This window comes from Microcaecilia unicolor, chromosome 5, assembly GCF_901765095.1.
Source record: "Microcaecilia unicolor chromosome 5, aMicUni1.1, whole genome shotgun sequence".
In the NCBI taxonomy this organism is placed as follows: domain Eukaryota; kingdom Metazoa; phylum Chordata; class Amphibia; order Gymnophiona; family Siphonopidae; genus Microcaecilia; species Microcaecilia unicolor.
This window is the reverse complement of record NC_044035.1, coordinates 77,350,590-77,375,523: the sequence shown is the minus strand read 5'-3', so window position 1 is coordinate 77,375,523 and position 24,934 is coordinate 77,350,590. Positions and strand designations below refer to the sequence as shown.

Sequence of the window (24,934 nt, the reverse complement as noted above, 5' to 3'; positions counted from 1 at the left end):
CAAGTAAATCTACAACAGATTTAACATAAAATGTGCCATGCTGAATCAGAAGAAAAGGATCATCAAGCCAAGCATCCTAACTGACAGAGGCCAATCAGGCATCAATGGAAAAAAAAATTATTCTCGCATGTGTCTGTCTGGTCTTTCAGTATGCCTGCTTATGGTTTTTGTCATTTTCTTTGGATAAAACGCAATAGAAAACTGAAAGGAAAGGGCCACCAGAAAAATCCCAAACATTAGGATCCAATATCTTGATGCTTCCTCAAAGGTTTATTGAATCTTTGCTTGATGGTGAAGTTGACAGAGAGGGTTGTGTTTAAGTATTTAGCTGACCACATCAGTCTAGACTTCAGACAGATCTTGTAACAGAAACACTAGTAACCAAGATCCTTCATGATGTTCAGGGTGAATTGGATGCCAGCAAAGTGGCCTTGGCAGTCTCATTAGATTAGGCAGTGGAGTTTGGCCTGCTGGATCAGTAGCTCTTGTTTGGTATTTCCGGTCTGGTGCTAAAGTGGTTTGAATCTTTTCTTACAAAGCAAACATTTTTTGTGCAAACCATGACCGCTAGATCAAATCTATGTAGTATTGGTTGTGGAGTTCCTTAAGGATCTCTGCTATCACCGTTACTATTTAATATTTTTTTGGTTACTTTGATCCAGAATTATAAGGTTGGAGTATATGTTTATGTGGACATTTTGCTGGTGAGCTACTGTTCCCCGCATGATTTGAACCTCTCTCCTCTATGGGACTGTCTTCTGGCAGTGTCCACCTGGCTGCCACATTGGTTGATTTTGAATGTGGAAAAAACATGTGTTGGTTAGTTGACCATCACCCTCGCCCCCTGTTGGAACCTATCTTACTGGGGAGACAGGTGGAGGCTGTGGAGTCTTTTAGGTACCTGGGGGTCATTTTTGATTCTTATTTGCAGTTTGACCTCCAGGTGGCGAAGGTAGTCCATGTGGGTTTTTATAATCTGTGTCTGTTCTGTCCTGAGAGGTCACATTTTGAAGATGCTGCTTTTCATACCATGTTACATGCTCTGTTTGTTCCTAGGCTGGACTTTGGGAATATGGTGCATTCAGGTCTTAGTCAATATATGTTGAAATACTTACAGACCCTGCAAAACACTGGAATAAAATTATTGGTCAGACTGATGAAGTCAAATTTAATTGACTTCTCATGAAGTTTAGGGTAAAATTTAAGGTGATAACACCGACTCATAAGGCGTTGTACGAGAGGGTACCCTCTTACTTCGCAGCCATGATTAATCTGCATTGTCTGAGTAGGCCTTTGCGTTCTTCTAAAGTGCATTTGATTGCAGTTTCTGCCTAGTCTTTACACTGGGGAGTGCCTTTTTTTGGTGTGCCCCTGAAAGATCTTTTAAGTCATTTAAAATTAAACTAAAAAACATATTTTCAACATGATTTTGGGTTATAGCTCGGAGCTCTAGAATGTCCTTTAGCTTCCTGCAGAGATTCTTGGGTGGATGCAGTCTTGAGTGTGTGTGAGCTTTCCCATACACTACTGGCGCTCTTTTTCCATTTTATTTTTCATTGTAAACCACTTGGGACCCAAATTGTAATTGTAAACAATGTCTTCCCCAAGTCTACCTGGTTACTTACTGATTGCTTGACTTTTCCTTAGGGTGTGCATTCCCATATACTAATGCCGTTCTTTTTTTCCACTTTTCACTGTAAACCACTTGAACAAAATTTAATTGTAAACAATGTCTTCCTCAAGTCCACTTGGTTACTTACTGATTGCTTGACTTTTCCTTAGGATGTTAGCTCAAACCCCTCTTAAAACTCACAATGGTACTAAGCCATTTAGACTACTGCAATGGAATTTATGCGGGATGCAAAGAACAAACATTAGAAACTTCAGACCACTCAAAACAGGACAGCTAGAATTATCTTTGGAAAAACGTGATTTGAAAGTGTAAAGCCCTTCCGCGAAAAACTACACTGGCTCCCAATCAAAGAATGCATTGCTTTCAAAATCTGCACTCTGGTTCACAAAATTATCTACGGTGAAGCCCCGGGATACACGACAGACTTGATCGACCTACCAACTAGAAACACATCCAAATCAACACGAACGTACCTAAATCTGCACTACCCAAGCTACAAAGGACTAAAATACAAATCAACTTACGCATCCAGTTTCTCCTACATAAGCACACAACTGTGGAACGCATTACCAAAAGCCCTGCAAACTATGTACAACCACCTAAACTTCCAGAAAAAAATTAAAAACTAACCTGTTTAAAAAGGCATACCTTACCAATCCAACATAAATGCCTGATCTCTGCAACACAACAAAACTAAAGTACGTAATGAACATAACACAACTCTTCCGTTGTACGATTCCCTAATGTGGCTGTGCCACGAACTTTAGCTTACCACAATATCACTTTGTATTTGTTTACATCGGAGTCTGCAAAACACCTCTCCGGTACTATGTAAGCCACACTGAGCCTACAAACAAGTGGGAAAATGTGGGATACAAATGTAACAAACAAATATATAATAAATAAATCTACGTGGGAGTTTATTGTTGTACATGTTGTCTTAATCTAATACAAATTCGGTCAATGTTAACTTTATTTACTTGTTGCAAAACCCTTTTTGAGAGTTTATTCATTCAATAAAGATAATTTTTATGAATCTCCCTATTCTAGATACCTTCATCACATCCTTCAGGAAGTTTCAGAGTGTTGTGAGGTTATTTTTACTGCATAGGTTGGGCCTGTGGGATTATAGTGGTTTTACTGTTTATATTTTATTGGATGTGTATGGTATGGTTGCTTATGCTGTATGCAATTTGTTGCTTATTATGGACAAGACATCTTCTACCTTGACTTATTATGTTCTTATGTTTTTGATAGCTCAATTTTAATCAGTCTAACTTGCCTGACCATTTCCTAACAAATACCAATATTAAGTCCCAGACACTGCTTGTAGTCAGAACTTCATTGTAAACCATTTTGATATATGTTATATTAACATAAACATGTATAGGAAGTGGTATATCAAGTTTTTAAAAATTATAATTACAGCTGTACTGAATGATATTGGGCATTGAGCTTTAATATAAATAATAAAAGAAGCAACGTGAAATCAAAGATCAAGTGTTTATTTCAGTAGGATTTATTTATTTTTTTGCATTTGTATCCCACATTTTCCCACCTATTTGCGGGCTCAGTGTGGCTTACAATACATTGTGAATGATGGAAATACAATTTGTTGCAATACGCTTATGGGTTACATTGTGAAGAGTTGTGGGAAGATAGAGTAAAGTCAGGATATCATTTGGGAATAGAACAATGGAATATAACAGTGGGGAGGTGAGAGGGCGATGAAACAGTATCAAGGGAACATAAAGGTCTAATAATTTTATCTGTGGATAGAGTTTTAAGAGTGGTGAAGATACGGGGGAAGGGAATTCAGACGAGAGTGTATTGGTGCGTATTTGTTGGTGTGTATGGACTTCATGTGTTTTGATCCTTGCCGTAGATTTTCTCGAAGAGATAAGTCTTCAATCGTTTGCGGAAGTCAGTTAGTTCGTAGATCGTTTTCAGGTTGCGTGGTAGTGTATTCCAGAGTTGCGTGCTCATATAAGCGAAGGTTGATCCGTGCAGTACTTTGTATTTTATGCCTTTGCATTTAGGGAAATGGAGATTGAGGAAGGTTTGGGATGATCTTTTAGCGTTTCTGGGTGGCAGGTCTATTAAGTCAGACATGTATGCAGGGGCTTCACCGTGAATGATTTTGTGGACTAAGGTGCATACTTTAAAAGTGATACGTTCCTTGAGTGGGAGCCAGTGTAGTTTCTCCCGTAAGGGTCTTGCCCTTTCGTATTTTGGTTTTCCGAAGATGAGTCTGGCTGCTGTATTTTGGGCTGTTTGAAGTTTCTTCAGTATTTGTTCTTTGCAGCCCGCGTATAGTGAGTTGCAATAATCCAGGTGACTGAGTACCAGTGATTGCACTAGGCTGCGGAAGACAGATCTTGGAAAGAATGGTTTTATTCTTTTCAGTTTCCACATGGAGTAGAACATTTTTTTGGTTGTGTTGTTTGCATGAGTCTCAAGCACAGTAGGGCCCTGGATTATTTGTATTTCAATTTAAATCACTAAATGGATGTTAAAAAAAAGCGTATTTGTTCTCACTGGCTTTCCTAATATTAGTTAAGGGCCTTTTGATTCTTGTCTTAAAGGATGTTTTTGGAATGCTTGTTCTGAGTGTTGGGGCCTTTCCTGTACCACTGTATTTCCTTTCTTTAAAATTTTTATTATAATAACTTTATTGTAAACCGCTTTGATATCTTACTATGTAAGGCGGTATATAAAATTTAATAAACTATAACTATTCGGCTTTGATATCTTACTATGTAAGGCGGTATATAAAATTTAATAAACTATAACTATTCGTCCCTTCATCTCTGAGCACTCTACCAAAACCCTTATCCACACTCTTATCACCTCCCGTCTTGATTATTGTAACCTACTACTCACCGGCCTCCCCCTCTTAGCCATCTCTCTCCTCTTCAATCAATCCAAAACTCTGCTGCATGACTCATTTTCCGCCAAAGTCGCTATGCCCACATTAGCCCTCTCCTTAAGTCACTTCACTGGCTCCCTATCTGTTTCCATATTCTATTCAAACTTCTCCTATTGACCTATAAGTGCATTCACTCTGCCGCTCCCCAGTACCTCTCCACTCTTGCCTCCCCCTACGTTCCCCCTCGAGTGCTCCGTTCTGTTGATAAATCTTTCTTGTCGGTCCCTTTCTCCTCTACTGCTAATTCAAGACTCCGTTCCTTTTATCTCGCTGCACCTCACGCCTGGAATGGACTTCCCGAGCCTGTACGTCTAGCCCCGTCTTTAGCCGTTTTCAAGTCCAAACTCAAAACCCACCTCTTTACCACTGCTTTTGACTCCTAACTCACTTACCCTGTCCTTTGTCCTCTCCTCTTTATTCGCTTACCCTTAATTGTTCTGTCTGTTTACCTGTCTTATCTAGATTGTAAGCTCTTTGAGCAGGGACTGTCTTCTGTGTATGGTGTACAGCGCTGCATATGCCTTGTAGCGCTATAGAAATGGTAAGTAGATAGATAGAAATATAAATAAAATAAAAATAAATTTATAATATATTTAGGCAAATATTTGGGGCTGAATCGAATCGAACACGCATATTTGGTACAGCCCTAATTATAATTCATAAAACAGTCCTTCTGAATTACCGTTTTCAGGAAGAGCCTAGTACTGAAGCTTCTAACTTACTTTTCTGCTTTTGCATGAACTTAAAATAATTCCTATTTTGGAGTTAAGTGCAAAATCCTTTAGAACCTAAATTATCTTTTAAAAACTCATGTGAACTCATTTTATCATCTGGATTATCTAAAATGTATGATCTTGGTAATACCTTTTGCATCTTTCTTGAGTGCATTACTTTCTAGGCTTGATAAAACTGTAGGTGGAAGAGTGCTAGACAGGTTCCTTACTTCTCTTGTCTTGGTTACTAAATACAGGAATACTAAATAAAGGAAGATCTTTTGGTTTGAGGCAAGAAATTTAAGGATTAATGATATCATTTGGGGAGGGAATCTCTATTGCTTTGGTTATTTGTAAATGAGGTTATAGAATTAGTCTCTGTTGTATTTGACTATTTTCACAATAAAAGTTTTTTTTTTAAATAAGGATCAATGATATCTTGCTCCATAGTAGAATCAGACTTGTTTCTATAAAACTATTTCAGGTATAATTTTTTTTTAGCAAATCAAAAATAAAAATGAATTTAAATCAAATCAGCCTGCAATATAGAACAAGTTGCTCTACATGTACAACAACTGGCTTTGCCAGCATTATTTATAGCATGAGTTAATCACATTTTTAACACTTTAGCCTGCTGCCTAAGGTAAAATTATGTATAATCATACCTGATAATTTTCTTTCCATTAATCATAGCTGATCAATCCATAGACTGGTGGGTTGTGTCCATCTACCAGCAGGTGGAGATAGAGAGCAAACTTTTGCCTCCCTATATGTGGTCATGTGCTGCCGGAAACTCCTCAGTATGTCGATATCAAAGCTCCATCCGCAGGACTCAGCACTTAGAGAATTACACCCACGAAGGGACACTCTGCCCAGCTCACCACCGCCGAAACGGGGGAGGGGAATTAACCCAGCTCATCCCCACACAAGTGGGGGAGGGGAATCCGTCCAGCTCATCCCCGCGGAGCGGGGGAGGGACACCACACCCGCCGATGCGTGGGGATCTGGCTTATCCTGCAACCGCAACCGCGGGAGGAGCTGACTGACCCTAACACCGCCGAAGCGGGAGGGGTACAAAGCTACCCTACAGCCGCACGAAGCGGGAGGGAGTGCCGGCAGAATTTATGTCTCAATCCAGCCCCGTAAAACGGGGGGGAGAGGAATGCAGCAGCTCACTGTAACACAAACTCGTCTGAACTCTTGAAGAATCCAAGTGAAAAAACTTGAACACGAAGTCTTTCTGAAGTAACTGAAGACCAAACTTGAACCTGAAATGCAACCAGAATAAAAACAGTACAGATATCTGGGAGGGGCTATGGATTGATCAGCTATGATTAATGGAAAGAAAATTATCAGGTATGATTATACATAATTTTACCTTCCATATCATCAAGCTGATCAATCCATAGACTGGTGGGATGTACCGAAGCAGTACTCACCCAGGGCGGGACATTGAAATCCCTGACCTCAACACTGAAGCTCCAAACCGGGCCTCCGCCCGTGCAGCCACCGCCAAACGGAAAGCTTGGAGAATGTATGAGCCGAAGCCCAAGTTGCCGCCTTGCATATCTCTTCCAAGGAGACGGATCCGGCCTCTGCCATCGAGGCCGCCTGAGCTCTCGTGGAGTGAGCCTTCAGCTGGATAGGCGGCACCTTCCTTGCGGCCACATAAGCCGCTGCAATGGCTTCCTTGACCCATCTTGCCACTGTAGGCTTAGCAGCCTGCAGACCCTTACAAGGACCTGCAAACAGGACAAACAGATGATCCGATTTCCGGAAATCATTGGTCACTTCCAAGTATCTGATGATGACTCGCCTCACATCCAGATATTTAAGAGCAGAGTACTCCTCTGGGTAGTCCTCCCTACGAAAGGAAGGGAGACAGAGCTGCTGAATCACATGGAAGCGAGAAACAATCTTGGGCAGAAAGGAAGGCACTGTGCGAATAGTCACTCCTGCCTCAGTGAACTGCAGAAAAAGGCTCTCGACATGAGAGCGCCTGGAGCTCGGAAACTCTTCTGGCTGAAGTGATAGCCACCAAAAAGACTGCTTTCCACGTCAGGTCTTTCAGAGATGCCCTTGACAAGGGTTCAAAAGGCGGCTTCTGCAATGCTCTTAGCACCAGGTAGAGATTCCACGCAGGCACCACTGAGTGCAGAGGAGGGCGCAGGTGATTAACTCCCTTGAGAAAGCGCACCACATCTGGCTGCGAAGCCAGGGAAGCACCCTTCAGGCGGCCCCTGAAGCAAGCCAGAGCCGCAACCTGGACTTTAAGGGAACTGAGCGACAGGCCTTTCTCCAGACCTTCTTGCAGGAACGCCAACACTGAGGAAATTGGAGCAGTGAAGGGAGAAAGTGAGCCTGCTTCACACCACGCTGCAAAGATACGCCAAACCCTGGCGTAAGCAGTAGAAGTAGAGCGCTTCCTCGCTCTTAGCATAGTGGCGATGACCTTGTCTGAGAAGCCCTTCTTCCTCAGACGCTGCCGCTCAATAGCCAGGCCTTAAGCCCAAAGGGGGAGGGATCCTCCATCACCACGGGACCCTGATGTAACAGGCCCTGCTCCACTAACAGCCGCAGAGGATCGTCGACTGAGAGCCTGATCAAGTCCGCATACCAGGGACGTCTGGGCCAATCCGGACCCACCAGGATTACCCTGCCGGGGCTTTGCCACCCGGTCTAGCACCCTGCCCAACCTGGGCCAGGGCGGGAACACATAGAGGAGCTCTTGTGTCGGCCACTGCTGGAGAAGAGCATCTACTCCCAGGGATCGAGGGTCCCGTCCTCTGCTGAAAAAGCGCGGCACTTGGCAATTGGCCGATGACGCCATCAGATCTAGGCTCGGCTGGCCCCAGCGCTTCGTGATGTCCAAGAACGCCTGAGCAGATAGTTGCCACTCTCCGGGCTCCAAGGTATGGCGACTGAGAAAGACCGCCTTGACATTCATGGCTCCGGCAATGTGGGCCGCTGAAAGCTGCTCCAGGTTCGCTTCCGCCCACTGTCAAAGATTCATAGCCTCCTTGGCTAGAGGGGCGCTCTTGGTACCTCCCTGGCGGTTGACATAGGCCACAGCCGTGGCATTGTCTGACAGGACCCGTACAGGCTTCAACACCAGTACCGGGATGAACTCCAAAAGCGCCAACCGAATGGCTCTGAGTTCCAGGAGGTTGATAGACCACTTTGCCTCTGCAGGAGACCAGAGCCCCTGCGCTGTCCTTCCCAAGCAGTGGGCTCCTCAGCCCGACAAAGAGGCGTCCGTCGTGACGACAATCCACTCTGGGGTCACCAGAGGCATTCCCGCAGACAACTTGTCTGTCTGCATCCACCAGCTCAGCGCCTTGCGCACTGCTGGGTCCAAGGGAAGGCGCACGGCATAATCCTCCGACATCGGAGTCCAGCGCCGCAGCAAAGATAGCTGAAGTGGTCTCATATGAGCCCTGGCCCAGGGCACTACTTCCATCATGGCCGTCATAGAGCCCAACAGCTGCACATAGTCCCAAGCCCGAGGAGGAGAGGCTACTAGGAACTGGTCCACTTGAGCCTGAAGTTTGACAATCCGATTGTCTGGCAGGAACACTCTGCCCACTTGGGTGTCGAATCGAACTCCCAGGTACTCCAGGGACTGAGTCGGGCGCAGCTGACTCTTCTCCCAGTTGATGATCCATCCCAGGGAGCTCAAAAGAGCAACTACCCGGTCCACAGCTTTGCCGCACTCTGCATAAGAGGGGGCTCGGATCAACCAGTCGTCCAGATAAGGATGGACTTGTACCCCTTCCTTTCGTAGGAAGGCCGCAATGACCACCATTACTTTGGAAAAGGTCCGCGGAGCAGTAGCCAACCCGAATGGGAGGGCTCTGAACTGGAAGTGTCGTCCCAGGACTGCAAAACGCAGAAAGCGTTGATGAGGAGGCCAGATGGGAATATGCAGATACGCTTCCTTGATGTCCAAGGAGGCCAAGAACTCTCCTGCCTTCACTGCCGCTATAACAGAGCGGAGAGTCTCCATGCGAAAGTGCCGCACTTTCAAGGCCCGATTGACCCCTTTGAGGTCGAGGATAGGCCGGACAGAACCTCCTTTCTTTGGTACCACAAAGTAAATGGAGTAACGTCCCTTGCCAAGCTGACTTTCTGGCACCGGAACGACCGCGTCCAGGCGGATCAGATTGTCCAAGGTCTGCTGCACTGCCACAGCTTGACCGGAGACTTGCAGGGAGAGAGTACGAACCCGTCTCTTAAGGGTCGGCAGAACTCTAGCTTGTAGCCGTCTCTGATGACTTCCAGCACCCACGCGTCTGAAGTTATTGTGGTCCACTCGCCCCGAAACGAGGACAGCCGTCCTCCAATCTGCACTGGGGCGTGGACCAAGGCCCCGTCATTGGGTACGAGACCCTGGGGGAGGACCGGAGGGAGCCCCTCCGGGACGGCGGTCTCTGCGAAAGGAATGCTGCTTGGGGGAGAAATTCCTCTTGAAGGAAGAGGGGGCAGAGGAACCCGACTTGCCCGGGCGGTACCGACGGGCTTCCTGCAACCGTCCTCTGGAGGTACCGGGACGAGTACTAGCCCGAGCCCTGACCTCTGGTAATTTCTTGCCCTTGGACGTGCCGAGATCGGTCACGATTTTGTCCAGCTCGACCCCAAAGAGCCGCTTGCCTTTAAAAGGCAATCTAGCCAGGCGGGATTTAGAGGCGTGGTCAGCAGACCAATGTTTCAGCCAAAGCCACCGCCACGCAGAGACTGTCTGAGCCATGCCTTTAGCTGAGGCTCTCAAGACATCATACAGCAAGTCTGCCAAATAGGCTAAGCCCGATTCCAGGGCCGGCCAATCAGCCCTCAAGGAATGATCCGAGGGGGAAGCCCGCTGCACCATAGTCAGGCACGCCCTGGCCACATAGGAGCTGCAAACAGAGGCCTGCAAACTTAAAGCAGCTGCCTCAAAGGACGACCTTAAGGCCGCCTCCAATCTTCTGTCTTGGGCGTCCTTTAGGGCCGTGCCACCTTCCACCGGCAAAGCCTTTTTCTTAGTCACCGCAGTGATTAAAGAATCCACGGTAGGCCACAGATAGGCCTCACGTTCACTCACAGCCAAAGGATAGAGGCGGGACATAGCCCTAGCCACTTTAAGGCTCGCTTCCGGGACATCCCATTGAGCCGAAATTAAGGTGTGCATGGCATCATGCACGTGGAAGGTTCTAGGCGGGCGCTTCGTCCCCAGCATAATGGCAGAGCCAACAGGGGCTGAGGGAGAGACGTCCTCCGGAGAGGAAATCTTCAAAGTGTCCATGGCCTGTAACAACAGGTTGGGCAAATCCTCTGGGCTAAAAAGCCGCGCTGCAGAGGGGTCATCCGCTCCATCCGAGCGGGGATCTATCTCCTCCAAGGAATCCGCAAGGACCGTTGGGAGACCTCAGACACGCTGCCCTCATCTACATCGGAGGAGACAAAGTCCTCCAAGGCCTGGGAATCAACCCGAGGGCGTTACCTCTGGGAACCTCAACCTCTTTACCAGACGAGGGAGCAGGGGCAGCGTTTTGCATGAGGAAAGCCTGATGCAGCAGCAAAACAAACTCGGGGGAGAAACCCCCCAGACTGTGCACTTCCGCAGCCTGGGCAACAGCCCTAGACGCACCCTCAACCGGCGCTCACACGAGCGGGGGAGAGACATGCTGCGCATCCAAAATGGCGTCCGGCGTGACACTCCGCAAAGGAGCCGCGCGGGAAAAAACGGCGCTTAACTTTAGCCGCTTTTGTGCCGTCGCCCAAATTAAGGGCGTTCATGGCATTAATGTCTCCAACCTCAAGGGCGGCCCACGAAGAAGCCGTCCGAGCCGCGTGGCCGGCCAAGATGGCGGAGGCGAGGAGCGGGGGATGGGCGTTTATGGCGGGAAAAACCGCCACGCCGGAGGAAGGACCGGGACATTCATCGGTCACTAAGCTGTCACCCATCAAGGGCGAATCAGGCTGTAAAACCCCCGCATCCCCTTTAGAAGCGCTCCAGCGATCCGGGGAGCGACCCTTTGCGCCCTCGCCCTCCGACGCCATATGCCACGAGGAGAAGAATCGGGGAACCCCCTGCCCGCTATAAAAAGGTAAAATTACCTGCTTGCCGCTCCGAGCTGTAACGAACTGGTGTCCCAGTGAGTAGCTGCAATGAACGTTTAAATAAACGTCGAAATAAACGCCTTTAAGGACGTTTAAAATTTTTCTTTTTTTTTTTTTTTTTTACGGAGCCAGCGGGAGGGGGGAGAAAAGGAGGGACCTGGCACCACCAGGTTTGCACTTGCTCAAAAGAGCCCTCAACCCCAGGCCTCAACAAAACCTAAGGATTAGGCTTGGAGGCCTAGCCAGAGCTGTTGCTGTGTGTGACCACCACCTGCTGAGATAGAGAACATACTGAGGAGTTTCCGGCAGCACATGACCACATATAGGGAGGCAAAAGTTTGCTCTCTATCTCCACCTGCTGGTAGATGGACACAACCCACCAGTCTATGGATTGATCAGCTTGATGATATGGAAACAACAATTAACACTGTAATAAAAAGAAATTAGAAGAATATCTATAATCATTATATGAAACTTTACCATAACAGCTATGTCTCTCACAGCTGTTATAGGCAAATGAAGGGATCTCATACCATCTCAAACTTATCAGCTTTATTATGCTTGGTCCTTAATTCTTCCATTTTGTGTATTTTCCACATGCAAATTAGCCAGCTTGTCACAGGAAGTGGACCAGCTATCTTCTAAAAGGATGACAAATTAAGTTTAGCATCATTTAAGTGTACCAAGATCCTCTGACAGGAGGGCAGACCACAAATATGCAGATGAAACAATAGTCCTGGGGCCCAAGGGTATCTTCTCTAGGAATCAGACTTCTTAATTGAACAGCCTTCCAAATATGCTTGTATTTTTAGGAAGTGTGTGTGTACACAGTAAGGATGGGGTTTAGAGAACTATGATGCTGAGAGTATTGGGGAGGTTGAGAAAACTGTGGTGGGGTTATGTGCCTAGGAGGAGGGGTGGGAAGACTGACAGCTATGATGGTATACCTGGAGGATGTGTGTATGCTAGGGGAACAGAGTGTGATGGGTATCATTTTGGGGAAGGGACTGAGAGTTATGGGATATGTGCACACTGGGGGGGGGGGGGGGGGGAGAGGGGTAGAGGGAGAAGCTTAGCGAGAAGTCCAAGCTAAGAAGAGTAAGACTGCTGGGGGAGAGGAGAGAGGGGAAGTTGAAAATCAAGTCATAGCTGGTAGTCAGCTTGGGTAGTGTCAGACCTGGAGCTTGGAAGAGTCAGGCAGTTTTGCTAGAGGAATTCTATGCAAAAAAATCTACAAATAAAAAAATGTAAAATGTTTGCACAGAATTCTCCCAGGAGTAAATACAAATGATAGCATAGTAGACAAAATGGAAAACCATTCAATAACAAATACGATACTATGAAAGACCTAATAGGCATTAGAACATTCAAATAGATGCTAATGCTGCTTGTACAATACAATGAAACATCTTACTATGTAGTCAAAGGGGCAAGTACAGTTGAGATATATTAACAGGGATAAGAAAGGTAGTGCAATTAGAATAAATAGATGGGTGGTTCCCCCCTCTTTAGCCACAGAAGGGAAGTGATGAGTGTTGGAGGCTGGACTGCGGGTCTCCTCTTTCCATTCGCCCAGGAAGCCTGGTTACCAAGGGAACACTGGCTCCCAATAGCGGTCCCAGGAGAGGGGAAGAAGGGAGCTGTGTTGGAGACTTAATCTGCTGTGGGGAAAAGGGTTGAATAGGTGGGCATGTGCAGGTTTATCCCTGTCCCGAACCATGCAGTACAGTTGAGCACCATTCCCTCTCAGAATTCCTGGTTCTTAGTGTTGCCCTGGCTGCCCTGTGAAACTGGTCCTATGCTTATGCTTGCCTTTGCTTAAACATTGGGGACCAAACGTCTTATTGAAAACAAGACATTCCTATATACTTAAGTCAGGGGAGTGATGTTACCAATAGGGCCTGGTCCTGAGTCAAAGTATAATCCACTAAGAGGGAACAACTAGAAAACTATTATTTGCACACCCCCCTCCCAACCAAGGAAGCTACAGTAGGTCCACTAGGGGGTTAGAACCCACTAAAAACTATGGCTATCCATATCTTCTCATGAGCTGCAGTGGCCCAATCTATTGCACCTCCCAACTGTACCACTTGATAACACCACCAAATCTGAAACTTGCATCCCACCTTCCTTGTTTAAATATAACACCTTTCTAGGAATCCTGGGACTTGTACCACAACAAATAAAGGTAAATTTATTGTGTAACAAGACTGCCCATACCTTTATCTGGGAAAGATTTAAAATCTGAAATATAAAGAGTATCTTAGGCAAAATATTAATTTGTATTGTGGCAAGTCTCCTTCAAGGGTAAGATTTAGGGCTTTGGTCTTATTCATATTAATTTCAAAACCTGGTACAGAAGCATAGTCATTCAAGGTCTAGACCATGTGAGGAAAAGTTAGTGGTCTGAAGGGGTAAAGTAAGATATCTGTAGAGACCAATTTTATAATCCCTTCCTCCAATCATAATACCCTAAATGTTTGGATTATTGCAAACAGACTGGGCCAGAGGCTCCATAACCAACGCAAAAAAGAAGGGAGAACAATGGAAAGCCATGCCTCATGCCAAGCTCAAGCTGGAACACAGAGGTGTGCAATCCATTGATGCAGAATCTATGGCTCAAAAATAATTTATCTTTTTCTGTTTCTGTGAAAGCCCCTGACCTGCCCATACCTACTTTGGGTCTGCATGCAAGTTAGGCACACAGGTTACAGAATAGGGGTGTGGGGCAAAAGAAACGGTTGGACCACTAGATGACCAAGGGGTAAAAGGGGCACTCAGGGAAGACAAAGCCAAAGCACAGAGAATAAATGAATTCTTTGCTTTGGTCTTCACCGAGGAAGATTTGGAAGAGATACCAGTGCCAGAAAAGATATTCAAAGCTGACGAGCCAAAGAAACAATAAAATCTCTATAAACCTGGAAGATGTAATGGCGGAATTTGATAAATTAAAGAGTAGCAAATTGTCTGGAATGGATGGTACTCATCCCAGAGTACTGATAGAACTGAAAAATGAACTTGCAGAACTACTGTTAGTAATACATAATTTATCATTAAAATCAAGCATGGTACTGGAAGATTGGAGGGTGGCCAATATAATGCCGATTTTTAAAAAAGGTTCCAGAGGTGATCTGGGAAATTATAGACCTGTGAGTCTGAAATCGGTGCCAAGCAAAATGGTAGAGACTTATAAAGAACAAAATTACAGAGAATATTCAAAAGCATGGATTAATGAGACAAAGCCAACATGGATTTAGTGAAGGGAAATTCTGTCTCATCAATCTATTACATTTCTTTGAAGGGGTGAGCAAACATGTCGATAAAGGTGAGCCGGCCGATATTGTGTACTTAGATTTTCAAAAGGCGTTTGACAAATTACCTCATGAAAAACTCCAGAGGAAACTGGAGAGTCATGGGATAGGAGGTAGTGTTCCATTGTGGATTAAAAACTGGTTAAAAGATAGAAAACAGAGTAGGGTTAAATGGTCAGTATTTTCAATGGAGAACGGTAGATAGTGGGGTTCCCCAAGGGTCCGTGCTGGGACTGTTGCTTTTTAACATATTTATAAATGGTCTAGAGATGGGAGAAACTAGTGAGGTAATTAAATTTGCTGACACAAAGTTATTCAAAGTCGTTAAATCACAAGAGGATTGTGAAAAATTACAAGATTGGGAGACTGTCTACATTCAATTCAATCCCTTGTATACGTGGATTAAATTACATGCAGACAAGAGATATCGATGAAGAGCAGAGTGTCCAAGGCCACAGTATGACCAGATAAGATTGTGGCTTCCAGCAGTGCGAAGATAAGTTATAGTTTTCTGCACTTGATAAAGCTCAAAGTAATATCGCTGCAGGGAGATTGCAGTGGTGAACTGTATATTTAGTACACAGAGTAAAATAGAAAAAAATGCTGCACAAAGACATTTAAGATTTTTTATACACTAAAGGACATGTGTGTTTAGCAAAGCTTTGTGTACTATTGGAGATTGGGGGCAGTCAATGATTATAAAATTGTCACAAAATCAGAGGCTTATTACAAATGTGAAATACAGTGCCTGTGTGACTTTATGAGACGTCCTCTTATCAAATAATTTATTGAGAATTTTTTGCTCCATCAGCAGGTTGTTGTGTATTATTCAAAACATAGTGGTGGAGTAATGCCATTCTTTGCGTGTGTTTTTGTATCCCAGAAATAAGCAGTGGATTTTCCCCCAAGTCCATTTCAATAATGGTCTATGGACTTTCCCTTTAGGAAGCTGTCCAAACCTTTTTTTTAAACCCCAATAAGCTAACCATCTTTAACACATTCTCTGGCAACAAATTCCAGAGTTTAATTACACGTTGAGTGAATAAACATTTTCTCCAATTCTTTTTAAAATTTACTACTTTGTAGCTTCATTGCATGCCCCCTAGTCCTAGTATTTTTGGAAAGAGTAAACAGATGCTTCACGTCTACCCTTTCCACTCCACTCATTATTTTATAGACCTCTAACATATCTCCCCTCAGACATCTTTTCTCCAACCTGAAGAGCCCTAGCCGATCTAGCCTTTCCTCATAGGGAAATCATCCCATCGCCTTTATCATTGTCGCCCTTCTCTATAGGGTCTTTTATATGGGTATTGTTGCTTCTTTTTAGATTGGGCAGCGCTTCCAGAGCTGGCACTCACAGTGGTCCTTCACTTGAAAGATAGCGTCCTGAACTTTTTCACCACAGAGAACCTTCTCTTGTGAAAGGTGCATTTGTTAGTCTGTCATGAAGGTCTTCTTTAAAACCTGAAGCATTTAACCAGACTGTGTGGCAAATGAGGAAAGCTGCTGCTACTACTCTAGAAGTAGTACTGTTGGCATCATATGTAGAATGAATGAGATGGTATGTGGCATCTTGGAGATTCAAAAGATTAGAGGCGATTTGATCAGGAGCTGAATTTGTTGAAGTTTAAACGTTAGTAGTGAGGCATCTTTAGCTGGTCAGCTACAATTTTGGGTGTAAGCGTAGAACTTCGATAAACTTACTTTCCTGTATGTTCTAAACACTTATTTGTCCCTTGCAAGTGAATCATAAATTTGGGATTTAGTAATTTTATTCTTTTTTAAAGCTGCCTGACACCACAGTTTGATGGAGAAGTTGATTTTGATCATATCCTGGCGCTGGCAAAACTTTATTGGATTTCTAGATGTCTTGATGCTGGTGCTGTGGAAGAAGGGGTCTTCCAAATATTTGACTGAAGCTCATGATGGGTAGGGCTATTGTCTCCTTACATGCTGAACATAACTGGAAAATGGATTTGAAATCTTTCTCGCTTTCTAAAAGTTGTGAGATACTCAGGGAGAGGTATTTTGCAATTTTCTGGATAAATTTTGTGTAGAAGTACTGAGGTTGCTCCTCCTGTGGTTGTGAATGTGAAAACTGTTTTGCATGAGATGAGGCAGAAGTAATAGGAATAAGCTTCCAGTAATAACACTGTGGTCTCTGGGGAAAGTTTACATACCCTGGAGGATCCTGAGATCAGCTAGAAGGTGAAGTAGAGAGAGAAGAATGAATGAGTTCCTCTACATGAACTGTTTCTGTGAGAGAATGTCATAGGACCAGTGGAAATTCGGCTGACTAAAATAAAGCAACACTGTCCTGGACCTTTTAAAACAGTTTGTCCAGACAGTACTGCTTTATTTCTATGAGATTATTACTTTTTGAAAGCAGTGACAGCTGCATCAGCGCTCGCGGTCAGGCTCATGGTTTTAGTCGGCTGTTTTGCAGCACTGCCAAAGTTTTATGCACCTTTGTGATATCAAGTCTGAATTCTTGCTGGACATAACTGTACATTTAATTTTTTGCTTATGTAGCTCAACAAAAGGATGTCATCTCCCTCCTATAACTCAAAGCAGACTGAATAACCATGACAGAGAAGATTGCATTTTATATGCTAATGTTTGTTAGAGAAGCTTAGCACATTTATCACAAGTCAAAATCTATTATTGTACTGAAAGCACTACCGGTGAGTATTCCTTCAACAGTGGTACTGTTTTGGATATTCTTTAGGAACAATTCCCTTGGGAATCAACCTTTACAATATTCCAGCAGCTACATTAATTGTTCTTTCGAGTCCTGCTCAAGATCTTTAACTGTTTCCTTAACAGTCATCTCTAGCACCTTTAATGACTGACTCACTAAAGCTGATTGATCCTCTCACACAAAAATTCTCTGTTTTTTTGTAATACAAGCTTTATTCCATCACTGTGATACTGAATCTACTGTTTGAATTTAGTGACTTTCTCTTCAAAATAGCTCCAAGATTGTAACTAGAAAAGATTCTGCAGCTTTTAATCTCTCATGAACAACAATTTTTCGAGATATTTCTCAGTTAAATTTCATAATAAATCTTTCTATATGCTAAGTATACCAGTGTTTAATTATAATGAAGTGGTACCTATGCATAGTGCTAGATTCAACTCTGGCCACTTTGTTGGGAAGACTGGACGCACCATGCAGGTCTTTATTATGTTGCTATGTTACACCTAAGAAAATGATCCCCAGTGTGTTGAACCACCACAACCTATAAAAGATCTGATGGGGGGTCAAACATGGTGACATGATCTGCACATACAGCCTGGTGCATACCAAAAGGAGGAAGTCTTCAGCAGACCCTATAACTAGATTGGATGAAAATTAAAAGGCACTATATTCTTCAATTGTACTTGTTTCCATGACTACACAAATACCGTGTATGATGAACAATACAGACAAAATATGACTTACTAAATGCAGTCAGTGCAGCAAATTAACATTCATATGTTCATTCAAATAGATTAGTTAACATGCTCTGATTTACCACTAGTGCCAAAGGTGAAGAACACAGAACTAAGAAATATAAAATGTAATTTTATCTGGAACCTTTTTGATATTGCTATTTTTCATTTTCTTTAAATTAACAAGATAGTTCTTTCATCTAGTAGTAGATAAAAAGACAAATCAGCATCTTGGCATTTGCTTATGAGAATTAAAATACAAGCAGGCAGAGCTCCCTGCACCTGTCAGACCAATAATCCTCACTTGTCACACCTACTTCATTCGCTCTACAAGCCAGGGCTCTTGAGCAGATATATACACAGCTACCCATGTTCACCCAATCCTATACATCCAACTATGCAAATGCCAAACCACAATTTATGGTTTGACTACACAAATATCTGAATGTTAAAACAGCTTAAATTCTTACCTTCTGCAATGCAGCCCATTCACAAATTACCAATGTAACACTAATCCGCTGCAAAGCAGATTTGGAATTCAGATGGAAAAGCAAGAGTTGGGCTAGTGAATCAGCTGGTTTTATTTCTTGGGTAGTGCTATTCACAGTTGGGTCACAGATACAGCAGCATAGTGATCCTAGCAACCTACACACACACACACACAAAAAAAAAACCACCCTCAAAATTCTGGTCAATAAAACAGTCAATAAACCATATTAGTAAATTAAAATCAAATAGAAGCATGCAAAACAGATCTTTTAAGGACTCACAAAGCACTTTAATTAGAAATCTAATATGAAAAGCCAGTCCAGTGGAACTGATACATTTATACTATTGTGCTGAAAGCCTGAGTTCTATTTTTAGGCCCGAGTAGAAATACTATAGAGCGTGTTCACAATCAGGGAGGTGGGGAGAGTGAAAAACACTTTGGTAGTTAGCCCAATAACAGCCAGTTGTAAGTTCAAAGCCCAAAGAAACAGAAGAAAGCTACCATGCACAAAAGAAAGAAATATATTTAATGTTTAGGAATACACTGGTAAACGGACCTTGCTGCCATCACACGCGCTCGTATGACAACATAATCCCTGGTAGCAGGGTCTTCTGTAATGCTGTCTGTACCAGCAATATATTCTTGCACTGCTTCTTTCGTTTGACTTTGACCTTGCCGCAACTTGCCACCTGTCTTTTCCAAGAAGATACAATAGCAAAATGTAAGCAAAAAGGAGTATAACAACAACAAATATTCCTTGGCTAACGCCACAGTAAAAGGTAATGTCTACCACTTGCTAATGGACTAGTGGTTTTCCTTAGGACATGACTTCTTACCCACCACATACCTTCACAATTCAAGGCGGGTTACACAAACAAAGAAAACCAGAAACAATAATTCTGGGAGTTACAATAAAACATTCAAGAATTAGATCAAATATCCATTAAATATGGCAATTAAGACTCCAGATGCGGAAACATCCCATAAATTTTCAGCATATCTACTATGACTATGAATAAGATAGACTTGTATAACATGGAGGCAATGTGCTGCATTGCATACGATCTATTTTATATATATATATATATATATATATATATATATATATATATATATATATATATATATATATATATATATTCACCAAGAGTATCCTGCAGCTCCAACTAGCTAGGTGTGCCCTGAGAACTGGGTTAAGAACCACTGCACTAGACCATAGAAATTGGAAATTTCTCTTACTTTTATGCAGTTTAAGTGGAAATAAATGAAATAGGTTTCAATGACTTTTTAAATTAACAAGCATTTTGCCATACTGTGTTCTGCTTCTATAATTTAAAAGTGAATAGACAATTTTGAACATAGTCCTTTCCATACCTTTGACCTGGCCTTCACCTCTAATAACATGTTCAAATCAATAGGCAAGTGAGAAGGTTGCATCATTAAGCAAAGCCAGGCTCCCATCCAAGGGCAAGCAGCTGCTACCACATACTGCACAGATGCCTTGTTTACTAACTCCACCCATACCTGGAAAAAGAAAAAATGAAAAAAAAAATCACACTCTCTCATCTCAAAGCATACACTGAAAAAGTGAGTTAAAACAATGTCATAGCACAGATAATAGATGAATATGTTTAACTAATAATTTTCTGCATCCATCACCACCATCTCTCAGAAACTGACCACCAATTGCCCAATACTTCAAGTGTGACCTTACTGTTGAGTTCAGAAACCAAGCAGGTGGCAGAAAGATTCAGGCAACATTTTTAATCACACAAAGTTACAATTTTTTAAGTTCAGTATCCTATTAGTCCTGCATTATATATACTGCCTAATAAACATCAAAATTTAACAAATGCTTCATAGGCATCCGATTATTTCAAATAACGTGTCTTTGTTTAATCCATGAAACATAACTCGATACCGTGGTTCAACGAAGACAATCCAGGAAACTCGAGCGTGCATAGAAAAAAATAAAAGATGAACACACACTCAACACATGGAAACAAATACAAAGAAAATATAAATACGCAAGACAGACTAAAAGGTAATACTATAAAACTAAAATAGGGCCGGATTACAAAGACACGATGAAATTATACCAACTCGTGAACAAACTACTAGACATCACCTCAGTCACCACAACCAATATAGACATCCCATCTGCAGACAATCTTGCTAAATACTTCAATTAAAAAATTGCAAACTTACGTAAAACTCTACCTCAGGACAACACAGATATCGATAACGTCATCAACAGTTTGGACCCAACCCCTGGCGAATACCCTACGGATCAAACCTGGTCAAACTTCGCTCTCCTCACAGCTGAAACTGTTACCCAGGCGATTAACAGGTGCTCAAACACTCATTGTCAATTGGACATCTGCCCCAGTTACCTAATAAAATCCGCCCCCACCGCTTCATAGTGGACCTCACATCCCACTTAAACTACTTGTTTCAATAAGGTCTCTTCCCTAAGGAAAATGGCAACATCCTACTCAACCCAATACGAAAAGACACCAAGAAAAAAAACAAACAAAATCACTAAATACCGCTCAGTAGCATCTACCCCACTGGTAGTCAAATTGATGGAAAGCGTAGTAACCAAACAACTTAATGACTATACAGACAAATTCACAATACTATATGAGTCACAATCAGGATTTCGCCCCCTACATAGCACTGAAATGGTACTAATTACTCTCCTCGCCAAATTCAAGCAGGAAATAGCAACAGGTAAAAGCATACTTCTCCTCCAATTCGACATGTCCAGTGCGTTTGACATGGTAAATCATAAAACACTACTAAGACTCCAAGATTACTTCGAGATTGGCGGAAATATACTTTTTTTATTTTTTTTTTATTTTTGTTACATTTGTACCCCGCGCTTTCCCACTCATGGCAGCCTCAATGCGGCTTACGTGGAGCAATGGAGGGTTAAGTGACTTGCCCAGAGTCACAAGGAGCTGCCTGTGCCTGAAGTGGGAATCGAGCTCAGTTCCCCAGGACCAAAGTCCACCACCCTAACCACTAGGCCACTCCTCCAGATCAAGGGCTTCCTAACCACCAGAACATATCAAGTGAAATCAAGTTCAAACATATCATCACCGTGGAAAGCAGATTGCGGAGTACCTCAAGGTTCACCACTATCACCGACCCTTTTCAACCTAATGATGACCCCACTAGCCAAGTCCCTATCCAACCAAGGCGTTAACCCTTTCATCTACGCAGACGATGTCACAATATACATCCTTTACAAACATGATCTGGCAGAAATCACCAACGAAATCAAACTCAGCTTGAACATCATGGACTCATGCGCAAATGCATTCCAACTAAAACTTAACACAGAATAAACATACTGTCTCATCATTTCATCCCAATACAATACGTACAAACCCACAAACATAAACACCCCAGGTTGCACCCTTCCAATCACAGGCAGCCTGAAAATTCTCGGCGTTACAATCGACTGTAATCTCTCACTGGAGAACCAAGTGAAATCTACAACAAAGAAAATGTTCCACTCAATGTGGAAGCTCAAACGCCTGAAACAATTCTTCCCAAGGGAAACATTTCGCAACCTGATACAATCAATGGTGCTAAGCCACGCAGATTACGGCAATGGAATTTATGCGGGATGCAAAGAACAAATCATAAAGAAACTTCAGACCGCTCAAAACACGGCAGATAGATTTATATTTGGAAAAACGCAATTTAAAAACGCCAAACCCCTCCGAGAAAAACTGCACTGGCTCCGGGATACATGACAGACCTCAAAGACCTACCAACAAGAAACACAACAGGGTCAACACGAACATACCTAAATCTCCACTACCCAAGCTGCAAAGGACTCAAATACAAATCAACTTATTAGCATTTGTATAGTGCTAACAGACAAACAAGACAGTTACGGGTGAGGGAAGTAATGGGTGAGAAGAGAGGCAGGGACAGGGGGAGGGCAATTGTGGCTAGGAGCTAAAAGCAGCAGTGAAAAGGTGGGTTTTCAGCATAGATTTGAAAACAGGTAGAGATGGAGCTAGACGTATAGGTCCAGGAAGTCTATTCCAGGCATAAGGTGCCGCGAGAGAAAAGGAGCGAAGCGTGGAGTTAGCAGTGGAGGAGACTTATGCATCCAGCTTTCCTACATAAGCACAAAACTATGGAAAGCATTACCAACAGCCGTGAAAACAACATATGACCACCTAAACTTCCGGAAATTACTAATAACTAATCTCTTCAAAAAAGCATACACCTACCAACCCAACTTAAATGCCTGAACCCTGCAACACAACGAAACCAAAGCTCATAATGGACATAAAATAACTCTTCCTCACTACAATTCTCTAATGCGTTTGTCACACATGAACCTTATTCTACCACAACATCACTTTGTATTTGTTCATACCGGAATTGGCGAATGCCTTTACGGTACTATATAAGCAACATTGAGCCTGCAAATAGGTGGGGTTAAATGGGCAGTATTCACAATGGAGAAGGGTAGTTAGTGGGGTTCCTCAGGGGTCTGTGCTAGGACCGCTGCTTTTCAATATATTTATAAATAATTTAGAGATAGGAGTAACTAGCGAGGTAATTAAATTTGCTGATGACACAAAGTTATTCAAAGTCGTTAACTCGCGACAGGATTGTGAAAAATTACAGAAGGACCTTATGAGACTGGGAGACTGGGCGGCTAAATGGCAGATGACGTTTAATGTGAGCAAGTGCAAGGTGATGCATGTGGGAAAAAAAAGAACCCGAATTATAGCTAAGTCATGCAAGGTTCCACGTTAGGAGTTATGGCCCAAGAAAGGGATCTGGGTGTCGTCGTTGATAATACACTGAAACCTTCTGCTCAGTGTGCTGCTGCGGCTAGGAAAGTGAATAGAATGTTGGGTATTATTAGGAAAGGTATGGAGAACAGGTGTGAGGATGTTATAATGCCGTTGTATCGCTCCATGGTGTGACCACACCTTGAGTATTGTGTTCAATTCTGAGTCGCCGCATCTCAAGAAAGATATAGTAGAATTGGAAAGGGTGCAGCGAAGGGCGACTAAAATGATAGCGGGGATGGGACGACTTCCCTATGAAGAAAGACTAAGGAGGCTATGGCTTTTCAGCTTGGAGAAGAGACGGCTGAGGGGAGACATGATAGAAGTATATAAAATAATGAGTGGAGTGGAGTGGAATAGGTGGATGTGAAGCGTCTGTTCACGCTTTCCAAAAATACTAGGACAGGGGGCATGCGATGAAACTACAGTGTAGTAAATTTAAAACAAATCGGAGAAAATGTTTCTTCACCCAACGCAAAATTAAACTCTGGAATTCGTTGCCGGAGAACATGGTGAAAGAGGTTAGCTTAGCAGAGTTTAAAAAGGGGTTAGACGGTTTCCTAAAGAACAAGTCCATAAACCACTACTAAATGGACTTGGGAAAAATCCACAATTCCAGGAATAACATTTATAGAATGTTTGTACGTTTGGGAAGCTTGCCAGGTGCCCTTGGCCTGGATTGGCCGCTGTCGTGGACAGGATGCTGGGCTCGATGGACCCTTGGTCTTTTCCCAGTGTGGCATTATGTACTTATGTAGATAAATAAATTCTTGCAGCCTTTTGTATTCCAGCTACCATTGTGTATCAATGATTTCAGCAATATCATCCCACCTTGAAACTTATGATGGAACCTTTCAGGACGTTTTGGTGCTAACCATCAATACTGAGGCTTTATATCCAAATATTCCTCAGGAGATGGAATTCAATAATCTTTGCACTTAGATCAAAACAAGCCAGAGAGTTCCTACTAATTTTCTTTCATTTAGCTAATTAAGCCTTTAATTATTATTTCTTTTTAATTGTTGACATGAAATGTTTGCACATTAAAAGGTACAGCCATGGGGGACACAATGGCCCTGACATGGCTAATTTGTGATTTTTACCTACATTGCATTACAGGAGGTAATTTGAACCTTTAGGTGGTACATAGACAATATTTTTGTTTTATGGACTGGTACCTCTCTGTACTGTTGGTATTTTGCATGGCTAAATTCTTGCAAGAACTACCTACATTTGACTCAGAGTAGTTTGCCTCATTTTTAGATATGACCATATCTGACATTCTGAAAGACCCACTACCTGTTCCTTTGGCTGAGCAGACTGTCCCGCCATTGATGAATACACGAGATAAGCCCAGGAGATACCCAGAAGATTTATACAGAGAGCTATCCCACCTGGTTAATCAGGCATACAAGCGCGTTAGATAAGCTCACTGATAATGGTTATTGACACCCGTTCCTTAAGATAATCAGGTTGTGGAGGGGGACAGAGT

At 43.0% G+C, this 24,934-nt stretch overlaps 1 protein-coding gene across 1 annotated transcript in view; it reads right to left on the bottom strand.

Annotated features, from left to right (window-relative positions):
* The window catches only part of BTAF1 (B-TFIID TATA-box binding protein associated factor 1), a 620,170-nt gene that overhangs the window by 251,673 nt on the left and 343,563 nt on the right, over positions 1–24,934 (bottom strand). The window contains 3 exon segments of the mRNA XM_030204965.1: positions 18,594–18,768; positions 19,170–19,306; positions 19,988–20,137. Of these exon segments, the coding sequence (XP_030060825.1) occupies positions 18,594–18,768; positions 19,170–19,306; positions 19,988–20,137 (462 nt within the window).